Source organism: Archocentrus centrarchus, chromosome 15 (genome assembly GCF_007364275.1).
Source record: "Archocentrus centrarchus isolate MPI-CPG fArcCen1 chromosome 15, fArcCen1, whole genome shotgun sequence".
Lineage (NCBI taxonomy): Eukaryota > Metazoa > Chordata > Actinopteri > Cichliformes > Cichlidae > Archocentrus > Archocentrus centrarchus.
The window spans coordinates 20,737,891-20,756,608 of NC_044360.1; the positions used below are offsets into that span (position 1 = coordinate 20,737,891).

Genomic DNA, 18,718 nt, shown 5'->3' on the forward strand with positions numbered 1-18,718 from the left:
GGTTGTTATTGTGGGCCGAACTGCAGTCATGGGTGTAGAGGCAGTACAGGAGGGGGCTCAGCACACAGCCCTGTGGGGAGCCAGTGCTCAGTGTGCGGGTGGAGGAGAGATGGGGGCCAAGTCTCACAGTCTGGGGCCGGTTGGTTAAGAAGTCCTTGATCCAGAAAGATGTGAGAGGGTGGAGGCCCAGGGTGTGCAGTTTGGTGGTGAGAATGTCCGGGATGATTGTGTTGAACGCTGAGCTGTAATCCACAAAGAGCATGTGAGCGTAGCTCTGCTGCTGCTCCAAGTGGCTCAACACAGAGTGGAGAGCTACAGCGATGGCGTCCTCTGTGGATCTGTTTGCACGATATGCAAACTGATGGGTGTCGAAAGTGGGGGGCAGATGGTCTTAATCATTTAGGCTGGTGACAGATGACCTTTTGGGCACGGGGGTGATTGTGGCTGGTTTTAGGCAGGGGGGGATGACTGCTTGGGCCAGGGAGAGGTTGAAAATCCTGGTGAGAATCAGGGTGAGCTGGTGGGCACACGCTCTGATCACCTTGCCAGGTACTCCGTCTGGTCCGGCAGCCTTCCTGGGGTTCACTGCCAGGAGCACGCGCCGTACCTCCTGCTCCTGGACAGTGAGTGGGGTGCAGCCTGGTGGGGGGGGCAGGACTGGAGCAGATGGGTGGTCCTGAGGTGTCTCAAAGCGAGCAAAGAAACAGTTAAATTCCTCTTCATGTTGAAGATAGTCAATGAACACAATGCCCTTTGCACCACAGCAGATGGAGACCATCACCTTCTCTGCTGATGACACCACATTGGCCTTCTTTGATGGGGGAGAAGACAGGTATTTACACTGCATGGACTGCCATTTGGTCTCTGGCTCAAAGTGGGGAACCTAGCATTCATCTTGGGTGAGGAAATGTTCAAGAAAACCGGCTGGTTCACCTGCAACACGACCAGCCTGGTGTGCTTTTGATCAGGTGTCAAAAGTCATGGCACCCACTGAGCGGAAACCTTTGATATGCCAAGATCGTTTTGCAGAATGGGAGATGCCTACAGCATTAGCTATCTGTAGTAAACACGGTCAATGTTTTCTTGGGTGGTGGCTGCGGTAGGGCGTCCAGACCTTGGGTCATCTTTAAGGCTCTCCCTACCCCTGAGCATCACCCCTAATGTAGCAGCCGTGTCAGTACAAATGTCTTTGGGGGCTAACCCTTTTTTCTGCAGATATTTGATAACATCATGGTGCCAAATTTGATCCATTTTCACAAAATGCCTCCAGTACTACTGTTTTAGTCAGCCTATGAACTTTTAAGCCCACCCTCGTATATAGTCATTTTATTTACATTTCTGACTTAAAAAAAAAAAAACACAGCAGAAAACTGCAAGACTCCTATGAAGCATGGCTACTGATTATTTAGATGGCACCCACCTTGCAAGCGGAGAGCAGTTCCTTTTTTTTTATTCAGTCTTTTGAATTGTGTGATCATCATGTAATAAAAAATATTCTCACAGAATGTAGCACTTCAGAAACTCTTCTATCTGTCATACTGTAAGAGGCTTAAGCCAGCTTGATGACGCTAACTTCCTACCATTTTAATGGGCTGCCAGACACTAACTTCTGTATCATTTTAATAGGCTGCCAATCAAGCAAGGAAACAGCAAGCGAATGAAAACAGAGTCAAATCCAGTATCAGTCACTAAAGTTTGCCACAGACAGTTAAACTACTTTGGCCTACACATTTCATGGTTTTGGCATGCTTTTTCTATGTCACAGTTAGACCCTAAAATTCCACAGGTGCTTCTTTGGAGGTGCATCTTTTTCTGAACTTGCTTTGAACCGGAAAAGACTGAGCACTGCACAACAAGCTCTTTTTACTTCAGCTTGTTACTGAGAGCTGAGGAAGAGTATTTATAGTGGTGCGAGGAAGGTGGGTGAAATCTCTGACACGGAAACAGTGATGTCGAGTTTCATGCTATAGTCACAGTTAATACTGGGGACTGTCATGAAGAAGATGACACCACTGGAGTTGCGCAACATAATTGCTGTGTCTGTTTGCGGTCTACATGCCTATAAAATTAGTATGAGTCTCACTTACTGTTTGTCATCTTTCATTTAGTCCCTTTTGACTCTGGAGGACACTCGTTATTTGTCATTAATAATGATATCAGCTGTATAATTTAAATGCCTATTCAAGTGAAATGTTTTTTAACTTTTCAGCCATAGTTTTGCCTTGAGTTTTGACTAATTTATTGTGTACACAATCAGGTCAAAAAATGTCAAAGACTAGATTAATTGCACTTAAAATCAATGCTTCACCTATCGTCCATTTCATGGCTAATTTTTCTCATATGCTGCCGAGCCTGTTTCAGACTGTTGTGTCATGATTTGATGCTGACAGGCAATGTGCTCCCCTGGGTGCGAGCTAATTTAAAAAGCAGCCATAGAGTAGCAGTTGCCAGATTATGTGTCAGAGCAAAGTGACTGATGAGGAGCCTCCTGGTCGCTCGGTCACATGCTGGCACTGTTGTACATATGACGTGCTGCAGCTTGTAAGCCCCTTGGTGCTTCATAATAAATGAGTGATTTGGTTCTACATAGTCAACTTCAATTAGGGTTAAATGATACTTTAGAGGCATTTATGCTGCCTTTACTGCTTTTCGTAGTAAGGCATACCTTGGTTTTTGTGGTAGTTTCATGCAGCAGCTTACATCTGCTTACACCTCTTGTTTCCAATGACAGCTACTTGCATTACTTCCATCAATATGGATAGTTAGTTCTGCACCATATATGCACAAAGGTGATGAGGTTCCTGAACAGCCCTTAGGTAGCTGCTGTTGATTAACGGTTGTTTGTAAGGTCGAGGACAGTTGTACATTTTAAAGAGATTATGGGAAAATCAGAGCAGTGAAGCACAATTATTTTTGTCACAGATCTTGGATCTCTGATGGATGTAAGAAAAGAAAGCAAAAGATGATGTTTAAAATGTGCCGCTAATGGTGGTTTTCTAAATGTAGTGTAAAATAGGTTTCGATGAAGGCACAGATATGATGTTGTCTATAAAAAAAATGGGATGAATGATGCAGAAAAACACACTGTGACAAGTTTTTACCTTTGTGTCTATTTATGGCCTTTCCCTGGGAGCTTTGTGTTCGCTCTTTTCATGTCTTTTTCTGGCCTCTGTTTTCTGAATAACACTAAAGAAGCTGGCTCTAATCCATATCTCTCATTCAGTGTTATGGCTCAAGGGCATTGAGGTGCCAGTAGCTAGCTGTAGTTTGATTGACCATAGTCTGTAGGACTGCCCAGAGAGACAAGTGGTCTATGCCCAAATACTTACGAAAAACAGTGAGAGAGCAGTACCTTTCTTCATGATTACTGGGGACACACTTTGCATAAAACAATCTACAGTAATAACATGTAATGCATGTACTATTTTTTATTTTGTAAACATAATGTATTATGTTATTTACTCCATGAAGAAAGTAATCTGTTATAGTACTTTTTACATTTCATTTGGGTTACTCCACAACATGACCTGAGATGCATTGCCACAAAATTACCAGTTAACAATATAAACCTTAGGCTACATCCCCACACACTGGCACAAATCCTTATCCTAATGAAGGACACACACACACACACAAAAAAAAATATATATTTTTTCTTAAGTAGTACTACAAAGCTGAACGCAGTGTTGGTGAAAACAAGCCCAGAGAGGACTTCACATAAAAATGCTGTGTGTTAGTAGCAGTGTATAGTTGTTTCTGGCCTGGACACAGTTTGAACTTTACTGTCACAATTTTGTCCTGTCATGCAATAAAAATTACATAATGCTCATATCTTCATTCCTCAAAAGTTTTAGAGCCATCTGCTATTTTTTCCTCCCTCCCTCCAAACAAACTAAACTTGGCTCGTTGTCATGCAGGCACAGGATAAAGGCGTGCTCTTCTTCATCCACTGGTGAGATTATTTACGAGCTTATGTAACCCTAATGACATAATTGCGATTAGTAACGTTAGTGTTTTCCAGGTCTTTACCTGAAGGATCTTTAAACACTGCAGCCTTCACTAGACCAGCAAGGTATTAATCACCACAGCTCCACAGGGCTAATTAGCATATGATTACAGACGCGCCATACTGAAGCTTTCCCAATCACTATTTCACAGCAAAACAAAATGTGTTTTTAATTGAATAAAACTAGACGTAAACTATATGTTAAAACTATGTCCAACCACAAAGCTTGATTTGCCTTTAAATCAGCGGGAAATGGGAAAATAAAATTTGTGTGTGGATGTTTGTATCATGGTTTGTCACATAAATATTGTGTATATTAATGGAGATATAAGCCCAGCCCAAAGGCATACATATTTTTACATCTGAGTAGCCCAATTTGGAATGTAAACACCATGGAAGTTGTGCATCCCTTGGCCCTGAAGCTCCCTCTGGACTGGGCCCCAAATATTGTAAATTCTAAGCAATGCCTCTGCTATACACACACAATTCATTCTCCATTGGTTAGGGGAATTAACTGTGACTTGAAGGCATGGGGATGTGTGGAGAGAGAAATGAGAATGACCCTAAACTATTGGCTCTATTTGTTATGTGGTCACTGAGCTTGTGAAGCAGGGATGGGTGGATTTAGTGAAGAGGGTAGAGTTCTCTCATTTTCACTGATAGGGGGCTCAGACACAGAGGGAATGACCAAAGAGTGGTGAGATCCAGTCAGCTTCAATTATGGCCCCTTGTAGTTTTCCCAGAGGTGCACTATAGCACGTTTAAGGGGAAATCAATGAGGTGACAAATTGTTGTGGACAGCAACCCCTTTTATTTCTTACGTTGTTGCATCCATGCCTGGTTGCTACACAAAGCATATGTGTGTGTTAATTTGTGTGTGTGTGTGTTTGTTTGGCAAGCATATATAAATGTGCAGCCCCATTTATGATAATTGAATGCTTTGCTCCATTTGTTTTTTGGTGGTTTATTTTCTGCTAGTAGCTTTAATGGCTTGTTATCTGTCTAAACCTTTTTTAAATGCTTTCTAATAGGTTTTCACATGCATCACACACTGATGCCCGATGTCACTTTGTTTTTGTTTTATCTCACAATGTTAAGGTTTTTCTCAAGGTTGTTTTTGCTCTGTCAAGTCCCTGTCATATTTACTGATGGTTGATGACTGCTCTCTTGCTCCAGTATGTTTAGAAACATTTGTACATATGAAGCATAAGAACAATTTCTCTATGAACCATTACAGTTTTAGATTTTTGGATGCAGATTATATTGGTGGGAAAAGAACAAGTGAGATGGGCAATATCATTTCAGGCTTCCTCAAAAGAATGTATTATTTGTTACAATATTCAATACATTACTTTTGCGTTACGCTGTAACATGTCCTGAAATGCACTGTCACATAATTACTAGTTAACAATATAAACCTTAGGCCACAGTCCCACATATCAACACAAACCCTATCGTAATGAGGACGACACAAAGCAAAGTTTAAAACCACCCCGAAGGGGCTTAATTGCAATTACCGTGCAATTCTATGGTAGAAACATGTACAGGTAGAGTACAATGCTACAAATCTGACGGCTCATCAGAGACTTTATTACTGATTGAAGCTCAGGCACTTGCTGCTTGGCTATCGTTGGAACACACTAAGCTTTAACATCACGCTGGCTTTGTGTTTGTGCATGCTGACCGTGCAGATGCTTGCATCTTGTGTTAGCAGTTTAATGCAGATCTTCATGCAGTAAAAAAGTAACGTACATATCTCCTCTCCTCAAGAACTGATCGTAGCGCAAGTGCAGAGGAAGAAAAAGGAACGTTTGATATTTTTCCTTTCTAACCGCTTTGCATGAAAAACAGTAGTAACAGCACAATTGTAACTTTACCAAAAAAAAAATATAATTGCTGTACATTGCTGGAGCACTACTGATGACACCTAGGCATTTTACATACTACACTGAGATTTTTAGTTTTTTTTTTTTTTTTTTTTTGCATCATATCACCATATTGTTACATACTGTGTGTGTACCTCTAGCTTTGTAAGTAGTGTTAAGAGTGGGAAAATGGTTTCTGATTTGATTTGTTGATTGCCTCTAATCTTGATCACAGAGAAATATAGTTTCTGTAAACTTAGCAGCTTTTATTACATACAATATATGAAGTCCTCAAATACCAGTTGCCTTAATCTAAGTGTAATTACCTCTGAAAGGTGTTATAATTGTGACATCTGTACAAGGTAAGAAATAAGCCCCTGGGATTATGTACCTGTGTTCCTTTGGCTATGGTGGATTCTGGTTGGAATGCCATAAACGTGTCTCTTTTTATACCTTCATTTGCAATCTAATTTCAATGTATTTATTATCAGTTCAACATTTTGAGGCTTTGTTTCTCATATTTTCTCACACCATTCCAGCAGGCACCCAGGAGGCCACTATATTAATGAAACACATTTCTCTTTCTCTTGTCTCTGTAGGAAAAGAAGAGTATGTCGCAACCTTCAAAGGATCTGAGTTCTTCTGCTACGACTTGTCCTTGAACCCGATTCAAAGCAGCAGTGATGAAATCACATTGTCATTCAAAACCCTACAGAGGAATGGACTGATGCTGCACACGGGAAAATCAGCTGATTACGTCAACCTGGCACTGAAAAATGGGGCGGTCTCACTCGTCATTAATTTGGGGTCTGGAGCCTTTGAAGCTCTTGTGGAGCCAGTCAATGGGAAATTTAATGACAATGATTGGCATGATGTCAAAGTAACAAGGAATCTACGTCAGGTAACAGTACAGAGGGTGATGCGGAGACTCAGTAAATGAATTAAAACAAATGCACTTAAATCATTACCATCATACAATACATTATTTTTCCCAGACATTTTAATTGAATTGCTAAATTTAATCATGGTGGTTTATGGTGGAGACTAAAACAAAACCACAAGGGAGCAGGGACGTCTAGATATGAATCAGGGTCTGTGTAAAGTTACAGTTTAAATCAACCTGTAGAAGCAGAGTTTGAAGAAGAAGATAAAGACATTGTTTTGTAACAGCATTGCACAGTTTCTAGACTCATTCACGTATCACATTTTCTAAACATACTAACATGTGGTTTATCTGGACTCGAAGAAACATCTTGTATTACTGTGACTTTGATGTTCAAAGGAAAATAAACCTAAATTTCAGTGCAGTAGAAATAATCTGGATCAATAAAAATTGTAAGATTTGAAAAAAAAAAAATCTATAAAACATTTTAGCACTTGTAGAGATGTTAGTGGGTATTGGGCACTATGGCTCTGTTGTATTTAAGAACCATAACATTTTAGCACACTATACTTTATAATATATTAAAGTTATATCAATGTTTCAAACAAAGAGCAAACTAAAAGAAAACTTTTATGTAGAGCATAAGTAAACCTAGGCTTACGCTTTGATGCAGAAGTCAAATTTCTAGCACAGGCAAATCCCTCTAACAGGATTTATAGACTTTAATGGGCTTTGCTTTATGGCCTTGAAGACTCACCTCTGCATATAGAACTCCTAAGAAAGAGTGTATTGGCATTATATGATTTTTAGGAATCTATTTCTTAAAAAAAAATCCCATTTGGCCCCTTGTGCAACTGACATTACTTGATACCAGTGGATGGTTTAAGACATCCTACAACTGCCATTCTCCCATGGCAGTGTTACAGGATATCAGGTTTTCATCAACACCTGATGAGATTAAGGAAATGAATAAACGTAGCCTTTTGCTTAACATATGTAAAAAAAAAGTCCACCCGGCAAGAGTGAAACATGCTGGCCAGAGTGAATCAGCAGAGGTCAATCAGTGTTGGTTGGACTGATTTATAGCAGGCCAGCATAGACTAAATTGGATCAGGATGTAGGTCTTTGCAAGTGGCAGTTCATCCTTGAGCATGATTGGAGTGGCCATCAATTGTACCCATGACCAATCTGAAGAGACAAAAGGCTTGTTGAGGCACAAAACTGGCATGCTCTCGATGGCGTTCAACAGTAACTGAATGCTACATTTCAACTGATGTAATGGTCAGCTGTTGGCTGAAATTTCACTGTCCTTAGGACTAAAAGTTGCTAAAACATGGGTTAAACTCAGTCTGTCCAGGAAGTCTGTAGCACAATAGCACATGCAATTTCCTCCAGTTCTCAAGGGCCCGACTGGCTTAGGGTGGAAGGCTGAGTTAGCAACATGGCATTTGGGATCTAACCCCAGGTGACAAACCATTGCTACAGATGTCTTGTGGGACAAGTAGTGCCTGCATAACAGGCAGAAGACCTTTAGCCCTATAAATCATAATTAATCATTTCCAGAATAAGTGGGTTCAGCTACTGGGTGCATTTCCACTTGTAGGTACAACAGCTGTTGTGACAAGACGGCAGGAACTTTGCTTCCAGTTCACTGAAGATTGTTTTCAAAATAGGCTCTGGCTCTACTAGATGATTTGGAAACATTAATCACTCTGGGGACCCTAACCCCAACATTATCCAGGTTTAGGAAAGCAGAAAACTCCCACAATACAACACTGCAGTATTCGTCTCTGCAAAGGAGACATGGCAGCATGAAAATATTATACAGGCCTTTCAAGCTGAAAACGGTAAACTTCTCACCTCATTAATCAAGCTAATTTGCACTATGTTGAGTCAAATCCACCTGGATAAGCACCCAGAAATGTGGTTGCTTCATTGGAGCAACAGTACAAGAGCAAGGTTAAATGCTCATCATTAATGCCAACGTGTAGATCTCACTTGTGTTAGAGGAAGTTACAGTCCAGTAAAGTATAAAGGAAGGACTCATTGAGCTAAGAAAGCCAGGTAATCAAATGTAATAGAAGATATGTTTAGATCAAATAGGTTATTTTTAATTATTTTAACTACATGTGATTTCTTAGAATACAGTCGTGAAAAAGAAATGACAACTCTTTTCAATTCAAAGTTTTGACTATCAAGACATAATAAAGAAAATCATCAAGTCTTTATCAGGTTCTAAAATTATTTAAATACAATCTCAGTTGAATTAAACCACATAACATAGTACACTGTGTCACTAATCATTTAACAAAAACTAAGTCAACAATAATTTGATCGTTTCTGTGTGACGATCAGTCTCTCACATCATTGTGGAAGAGTTTTGGCCCACTCTTCTTTACAAAATCGACTGAGTCCATTCATGCACAACTCTCTTAAGGTCTTTGCACAGCATTTCTGCCAGAGGGAGGGAAAGTTTTTTTGTTATGTCCTGATATGTAAAAGCTTAGAATTGAAAAAAATGTGGACTGCCTTTTTCACATGACTGCAGTTTACACCCACATCATTAGGACAAAGTCTCTAGATTTGTTCCTGCTCATTTCGTGGGAAATGTTTATCTTCACCTCAGTACCACAGCTTCTTCTTTTGCATAATCAGCCAATTGATTATTGACAAACCTAAAGATCTGGCCAGCTTGAACATTCACTGCATTCAAATTGTAAAGAAAACAAAGCATATTGAGTGCATGCTCTGCGGGGGAATCAAAATTGCCATCCTCCATATTCTGTGTCAGGGTCTCCTTTGCTTTGTCTCATTGCAGTAAAGTGATCCTAAAGTTCATCAATAAGACCAAACGGAGGTAAAGTATTGTATGAGCGGTGGGAAGTCTGATACGCTGGATTGGTTTCAAGCCTAAAACCAAGTACAAAAGAAGACAAATCCTAATGCCAATAACAGTAGTAATACTAATAAAAAAAACGCTTTAAAGTGGTCTTGGGAATTTGCTTAAGAGGGTCAACTGATGTGCTTTAGGCATTCTTTCGTATGAGCCATGTCTGTCAATCATAACCTTTTGTCGGGACTTGGGTAAGGAAGTTTTTTTCTGCTACTCGACACTCTAGTCACATACAGAAAATGGTGCAAAAAACACCACGAGGAAATCAGGGAGTTACCGGTTGAGCACTTGCACCTCTTGTGCATTCTTGTTATTTCCTTGGTCTGCTTTTTTCTTGTTAAACTTATTTTGCCCTTTTTTCTCTATGTTACTAACATGCTTTGGAAACAAACTAACATCATTCATGGAATGTTTCATTCTACTAACCAGTATGGTTTTTGCCGTTTGACAATGTACTAACAATATTGACCATCATATATTATTTGAGTAACAATCGTTATTCTGTTCACAGTTTTTAATTTCCTTTCTCCCCCCTTTTCCACAAAGCACTCAGGCATTGGACACGCTATGGTAAACAAACTACATTGTTCGGTAGATATCATTCTAATTGTTTCTTAGTTTGGGTTTGCCGTGTGTTTCTTTTCTTTCTTTTTTTTTTCTTTTTTTTTTTTTACTGTAGACGTCATTTACAAAAAAAAAAAGGGAAATTGCGGTTGGTACTCTTCTGCTTACTTTTCAAAACCTTTTTCTTGGTTCATTCATTGGTTTCTCCTCTTTATTTCACTTGTTTCCTGTCCAATTCTGTTTGATCCACCTTTTTAGGAGCATCATTTCGAGCCTTTTGCATCAAGCTGTGGTTAATAATGAGGACCCTCTCCTGTCTGGCTGGCCTGATGCTCTTTGGCTCAGCCAGTTGTATCCCCATTCACTTTGCATGGCATGCACTTTGATTACCTGTTGCATATGCCACACTGCCCATTTGTCGACATGAATGTGACAGTTGAGCTGTGTTTGTCATTTCGTCTCTGGTGTTTTCTGATTTCTCTTTGTGGTTTTTACAGTGTCCATGGGCTTTTGCATGCATCTGACACCGTGGCAAGTGTCAAAATACCGATTCTGTATCCCAGTCCAGAATTTGGGAACATTTTCTTTTTGTGTGCTTGTGAACAAAAAGAAAAAGACAAATGCATGCATGTCTTTTTTTTGTCTAATACCCTCAGTCATTGTCCTGTAATAGAAGTATTTGTGCTTTCACAGCATGTGCTCCCTTTCTAACCTAGTGGCACGTTCTGGTTTCTTTTGTAGAAACGTCTGCTGGACGTACTAATATGGAATAATACAAATAATAACTAACCAAGATAACATTTTACTAACACCATTTTTGTGTCTGCTAAAATACTTTTACGTTGCAGTAGGGGCAATACTAACACTGTAGTATGGGCAGTTCACTAACTCTCTAACTAGAGTAGTATTCTTTTGAAGCCTTGCAGTCTTCCAACTAATCAAACTGGACAAAATAATATTTAAAAAAACAAGAAAAAAGACAATAAAAACAGACATGAAAATGGGTTTCAGAAAAAAAAAAAATCTAGGGAACTCTGACATAGATTACGAGAAAGAGAGGCTATAAACATTCTAGTAATAGGCTGTCTGAGTATAGCATGTCCTTTCCCTGTGCTTTGTTGTGTAGGTAACAATATCCGTTGATGGGATTCTGACCACCACAGGATATACACAAGAAGACTACACCATGCTAGGCTCTGATGACTTTTTCTATGTTGGAGGGAGTCCTAGCACAGCTGACCTGCCTGGATCTCCAGTTAGCAACAACTTCATGGGCTGCCTCAGGGAGGGTAAACACTACTTCTATGTGACTCTGAGGCTGGTGGGTGTGCAGGATATGACTGGCTTCACCTTAGGACTCCAAAACAGACCCTCCCACCCACAAGCTGGCCCTATTTCATCCTAACACCCTGAGTTTGTTTCTCCTCTTTTCCTCACACTCACTGACACAAACTTTCTCTGACTCAAAATTTTGCCTCTGCCTGCCCCCTCACGTGCACATGCGATGCGCTACACACACAACCATGATGGGTGCCACCGCAAACCCACACATATAGAGGTCTGTCTTGGAGTGGAATTTACCTCAGGCTTCATACAGCTATGTCAGCTGCACTTCAAAGCGGAGCAGTGATCCTGAGATCAGGGAGTTTGAATTTTTATGAGAAGTCAGGCACCCAACACACTTAACACCTCACTATTATTGAGGAGTATGGTCTGTTAGATTTATATTATCTTAGACCAATTGTTGTAAGAATAACATTTTTGCTATATGTTTGATATCTGTAGAGTGTATTGTAAGTGTAGCTTAATAGTGCTTGAAAGGGTAGAGCCAAAACAAGAAAATGGATACAGAAATGTACATCAGTTATACACACTCAGATGCATTGAATCAGTGCATTCCTGGCCTCCACAGTGCAATGGGCCATTGAATTTGGCTCATGACTTAGAATACTTAATGCTATTTCTCACTTATCCCTTTATGTCTGTGCTGTAGTACTCAGGAAGTATGCCTACAGTGTGTTAGATTGTATTCAAGATATAGCATTCACTTTTGGAGCCACAAGGCTTATGCAGAGATATCTGTAAGTCTAATTTCTAAAGTACTGAAAATCTTTTCATTCCACAACTGTTTCTTCAACCTTTCTTTTTTTTTTTCTTTTAGCTTCTCTTGCTCCTTTGTTATCCTAACAGACAAGCTGCTGTCCTCAGTATTTGTCTAGGATAGGTCTGATGCATCTCTCTTTAATACAGCGTGTGGACCACGTGTCTGCAAGCTTATTAAAAGTGTGTTTTTAAGCGGACTGTCTTAGTTAAATACATGGACACAGGGATGGAATTGGTTCACCCTGAGCATGGTCATCCACCCCACTGAATTACTCTCTCTTCTTGGCAAGCCCGCTCTCACTGTCCTGATCTAAGTATTGAACTGCTCAAAAACTTTTAAATATGCTGCAGGGCTGCAATAGTTCCCAGGAGAAGTGAGACAGAGGGGATTTTTCAGCATTTTATTTGCTCACGGGATCATTTAATATTCCTTATTTGGCTTTATTAGACAAATGCAAATGTCAATATCAAATAAAAAGAGATTAAGCCTGCATGCTCTAAAATCCATAGTTAGTTAATCTACTTAACTTTTCTGACATTTTTAGTATGTTGACAAGCTCTTGGAATCATCTCATCCAGCCTGTTGAATAAACAAAAGGCCCGTCTCAGGTCAGCTTCAGAGTACGATGAGATAGCACGTGTGTGGTGGTTTAACAGCTGTGATCTGATTGATAGCATTGTCCCCAAGTGGCGTGTTGCAGTGTTTGTGTGCAGATTCCAGTCTGAGTTGCCACGCCTGACTGTTAGTTCTGATGGCAAAACAAACTGTGGTGCAGTAATAGCTCAGTTGTCACAGCCATAGTTTGATGACAAATAGTGCAGCACTACTAGCGCAGCACCAGTCGTAGCTCAGACCAAAGCTCCTTCGACTCTGAAAGGTGCCCTTTGTCTTGACTTAAAAATTGATTTGGGTTTATTGGCTGTATCTGTTGCACCTTTGTCTGCATGACTCAAGTTCAACAGCAGAAATCCTGTTATTTATTCCTTAACTCCTTTTTTACATTGTTTCTTTGGAGATTTTCATTCCGCTTCTCTTTCTATGGGCTCTAAAACACTACATTTAGCTTAGTGTCATCTTGGGATCACCTGGCCAGGTGAGATAAAAGGATCCCACCTGGCCAAGCAGGGTGATCTCAAGATGAAGCTCCACAGTAGTGTGGCCTTCAAGTGTGAGAATGTGGCTATTCTAGAACCCATCACTTTTGAGACGCCTGAGTAAACATACTTCTCTCTATATGCATCTGTCTGATGCAGTCACAGATCAGTTACAATAATCTAAGCCTTAGCTTACCTAATTCTGAAGCACCACTATGAGCTCCATCTACCTGAACAATTAGACACAGTAGATCTGACTCAGTGATAAACATAATGCTCCATGCAAATACAGTCCCATTGGACTGTCCCCATTTTTCAGGTGTACGCTTAGTATGACAGCAAATAAAAAACATGGCTAGTGTTTTTCACAGCTGTAACTCATTTGATTTGGCCCAGTGAAAGCAACAGAGATGTGCAATTACATATTTCTTATATAAATACCTGTGTGTGCTGTTGCCGTAATGCCATAATGAAGCTATCTATTACTCGATAACATTATCCTCCAATTAGTAGAATCAGAGTGCTGTGAAAGAGATCATCAGCTGTGCTCTTGACATCCAGAAACAGCCGCTATATATTACTTCCCCTTTTGTCCCTCTACCAGATAAACTTTGCATCTTTATGCTTAAAGTCTTTGTTTGCTTTGTACAAGTGTGTCAGGTATGTCCAGTGAAAAATATAATGACCACATTGATATTTCAATGTGAAATGTTGACATTCACTGAAATGTTAATTAGTTGGAAATTGAATGAAACCAGACATAGAGATCCTAGCTGCTGCTTACAGCTGCTTAGATACGCTTTCATTATGGGGAGTGGATAATGACAGGGTTAGAGCTGTCTTAATTTTTTAGGCTGTTGTTAATTACAGTAGAACTCACACACTGATTTTGCACAAATTGTAGATCCTAATCAATATTTTGAGTATTCATGATAAACCTGCTTAAGTGCATTTAATATGCTTCTTCTTGTGCTTTTGTGACTGAGTATAAAACTGTCGATTAAGATGAGGTCATACACAAATGGAGTTTACTAGCTAGACAACAGTAAATAAAAATGAGCAAATTAGAAAATGTACTCATGCTGTATCATGTATGATAATGAAGCTCATCCATCAGTAAATTTGGTATTTTAATGACATTTAATGGGCTGCTACTCTTTCACTTCTGCACCTTAGCTCTATATCATCTCAAAGGTCACAGTACTAATACATTTGATTTATGTAAGCCTTTTGTTTTATAATATCTGAGGACAGTAACTAATATTGACATGAATGTTTTTTGATTCACAAATTTCCAAAAGTATGCACAGTATACTGAATGCTGGAGTGTGTTCTTTAGAAAGGCTTATTCATCATCTGACCATTCTTATTCTAATCAAATGCTCCAACTGGGGCCCTAAATCAGCATTTTACACCACACCTGCAATCAAGCCACTAGTTTAGATTTATCACTCTTCATCTCACATGTCACACAGACTCCCAGGAGATAATACTGGATGAAATCATTTTCTCTAAACCATTGTCACAGCTGTTTGTCAAATTCAGGCTGTCTCTTGACAGGAAAGCTAAAAGCCGAAATGCATGTCACACCTATTTACACTTCACCCACTATGCACTTGTTGTGGAGGCTTCAAATGGGTGCAAAGAAAGTAGAATGATGTGAGTGGCATTTGGTGCCCTGTGGACACGGCTTGTCACGTATAGGTGCAGTGTGACAAAGATGACCAATAGTTGATGCATGCAATCCTTGCTTATGACACAGTATCATGGGATGAAATGTCACATGGACAACATGGTGTTTAATTGTACTAATTTAGATTCCCGGTTATATTTCTTCAAGTCTGTTTTTTTGACATTATAAGTAAATATCCTAATGTGTGTATGTAAATCTTTTTTCTGTACTTACATTTCAGGTTGTTTACAAAACAATGACGTGAGACTTGAATTGTCCAGGATGGCCAAACAAGGTGATGCCAAGATGAAGATCCATGGTACTGTGGCCTTCAAGTGTGAGAATGTGGCCACTCTAGACCCCATCACTTTCGAGACGCCTGAGTCTTTTATCATCCTCAACAAGTGGAATGCTAAAAAGACCGGCTCCATCTCCTTTGACTTTCGCACCACTGAGCCCAATGGCCTTCTCCTTTTCAGCCATGGCAAACCCAAGCAGCAACCAAAGGATTCAAAGAGTCCTCAAACTCTTAAAGTGGACTTCTTTGCTATTGAGATGCTTGATGGCCATCTGTACCTGCTGCTGGACATGGGCTCAGGAACCACAAAGACCAAGGCAGTCAACAAGAAAGTCAATGATGGCGAGTGGTACCATGTTGACTTTCAGCGAGATGGAAGATCAGGTAACTGAAATCAATAACAATACACACAGTATTTAGATGAATAACAAAACAAACATGCAAAATGACAAAACGAGCAAAGGAAGAAAACATCTTCACCATTTGGACTGTTATATTTCATATCAACAAAACATATGGGGTTGGGTGACTACCACATGACTTGCTAGGCTGTAAAATGGGCAAAAAGAGTCTGCAGACTCACAGAGCAGCAGAGCAACATCTAGTGTTTTTACAGCAGTAGGTTACACCTTTCACATGCCCTGACATCAAGGAGTGGTGACACTTCTTTCAGTGATTTATTTTCTTCATGGTGCAGATAGTGCCCATCTCCAATCAAGTTTTCTTCAAGGCTCTTAAAAAAAATAAAAATGCAATACTTCAGAAAGCTCAAAATTATACAGAGACACGCTGCTGCATTCCTCTGTTTTCATAGACACAAACACCCATATTATATGTGGTGCCTATGTACCTACAGTATGTCTGGCAGACTGTTGCTAACTTTGGCTGCTGCTGTTTTAATTTTGTGCATCATTGTCCTCCTGGCACCAAAAGTGTTTAAGTATGGTGATGAAGTAATCTGCAATCTGACAGACGACAGCCTTCTGCTGTGCCATCAAGAAGTTCTGGGAACCGGCTCCTAAAAATCCAAAATACATGCTACCTAGTTTAAATTTTTCCCGACATTCTGTAGAAGTCCCATTATGACCACCTGCACTGTGCACTCTGTAATTTCACCATGAACATCACATTTGCACAGAGAGCAAACATCAACTCCTGTTTCAAACTGACCTGAATTTTGCGTGAAGTATCATTCCTGGTAATTAGAGTTCTGGCTACAACCCTGCAGTTTTCATTTGAAAAATATTTTTCACTGGATTTTCTGCATCATGAGTTTATCTTCTGTGATTAGACTGTCAACATGGAGGTGTATTGTCCTTAGGCTCTAAGGGAGAACATCGAGTGGAAAGGAGATCTGAATACTGTGGCGTTATGTCATTGTGTGCTGGCACAGCCTTTGCTAGCTACCTGTTTAATTGCCAGATTTGGCTCTTTCCTCTTCCCCCAAATTAAAACTCAAGTTGAAGGATCACTGTTTCAACACGTTGGGGTAGATGTAGCGAGCATCACAGAGTCCCAAGTACAACAGAACAGAACGAGACTTCCGCAGAACAAGCTAAAAACAGCAGCTATGCTCAAAATAGTTTGGTGATGAATAAGAAAATGACCTTGAAGGCGAGATCAGATTTTTATGGGCCAATTCCCAGAACCCTTTGATCATACTTTGTACGGTACAATGCAGCATTCAGAAGAAACTTAGATTAGGAGCACTTTAGATGATTTCCCTGCAACATCTATTTTCATTACTCATTTCTGTGGGTTCACTGTTTCTTTTTCCAAGAAAATAAATTATTCATTACCATAACAGGGTTTGGCTCACCACTGAAACATGACTATTTCTCCATACGCTGTCCTTACGCTTGTTATAATTATTTTTACACATTTATTATAAAATACAATTGGATAGTGATAACCCAACTTCAGACAGTGGTTACGTGTCATGATTCAAGACAGATATTTGCAACAAAATAACTTTGTCCCCTCTCACAGTGTGTCCTCTAAGCCCTGGGTCGCCCTGCACTGGTCCCTGTTGATTTGCTTATCTAAGCAGCAATTTGTTAGTGTGAGCTTAGAGCCAAGCCCTTGCAATGTCATGCTGCAAATTAGATATACCCCTTGACCATGTTTTCCACTCCATCTCAAGAGGTGGAAATTAGATTAACTGTTTCATTACCCCCCTAAGCAAGTCTGGTTTGAAGTTCTAAATTGAGCTAGATGCAATGTTAAAATAGTGACAGTTTTTACACATTCAGCTCTATTAGTCATTGACAGGTTTACTTTGTAAAATTAGCTCCAATATGCTGTTTGAGGTGACACAATCACACACAGTAATAAACATCACGGAGTGCCTTCTATTGAATTCTTAGGAAGAAGAAAGCTGTGGGTATCTTCTCAGATGACATGAATCCAAAACACTTAGTTGCGGTACGCCACACTATAAGCAACAATGTCTTGCTAAATTAGATTTTTTTTTTTTTCATTATCTGTGTAGTAGCCCCATATCACCCTCCCCCACTTACTTCCATGCAGTACACACATGAACACACTGACACAAGCACACAGAACCTCGAGCTCTCTCATCAAGCTCTCTCCACTCACTGTTCTCTCTGTCTACCCTGCCTAAGTTTCCATGGAAACAGGAGGGGGTCTCTCCCAGGACTGAGACAGTTGCTGCACAGTGCTGTGCTGAGCTGTGCACTAATGACATTTCAGAGTAACTTTTCTTCCCCTCCTCAAGTCTTAGGCATCAACACTTCCGTACTGGGTTGTAGAGGGGACACGCGAAGGTCTCGGCAAAATGATGACCTCACATGTGATCAGACTAACAACATGGCTCCAAATTGTGGAGCGACTTTTCAGTTTACCGGTGCTATTTTATTGCTGTCATCCTTTCAGTTTAAGGCAATTATACATTTCTTTGAAGTCTAAAATCTTCCATTCAGGTTTCTATGATCTGCACAAAGCACTGTTGCTTATTGTGTGTAATGATGTAGGCACTACACCTGAAATGGAATCATTGGAATTTTTTGCAATTTCTTTTTACTGCATGGGTTTTGTGTTATTTCTAGTTCTCTCAAGACAGATATAAAATTTAATGGTGGATTAAATAGCAGATTTGTGCAAATAGAGTGATATCACAACTTTTTATCATTCTTCTAAATGGAGATTTTTATATTTATCTTTTTCCTTGAATTGTTAACACACTGATATCTTGATTTAAAAGCTGAATTCTGAACCAGGGCACCGGGGTGGTTCAGTGGTGGAGCAGGCGACCACATGCATATGCCACTTTGCGGTCCGAGTGGCGTGGGTTTGAGTCCCAGCCTATTGCTGATTTGC

General features: G+C 40.0%; 1 protein-coding gene across 4 annotated transcripts in view; it reads left to right on the forward strand.

The window, feature by feature from the left end:
• The window catches only part of LOC115792906 (neurexin-1a), a 255,778-nt gene that overhangs the window by 88,980 nt on the left and 148,080 nt on the right, over window positions 1–18,718 (forward strand). For all 4 annotated transcript variants that reach the window (XM_030747529.1, XM_030747530.1, XM_030747532.1 and 1 more), the window contains 3 exons: window positions 6,471–6,772; window positions 11,338–11,500; window positions 15,323–15,763. In XM_030747529.1, coding sequence (XP_030603389.1) covers window positions 6,471–6,772; window positions 11,338–11,500; window positions 15,323–15,763 — 906 coding nt within the window. The remainder of the gene's footprint in view (window positions 1–6,470; window positions 6,773–11,337; window positions 11,501–15,322; window positions 15,764–18,718) is intronic.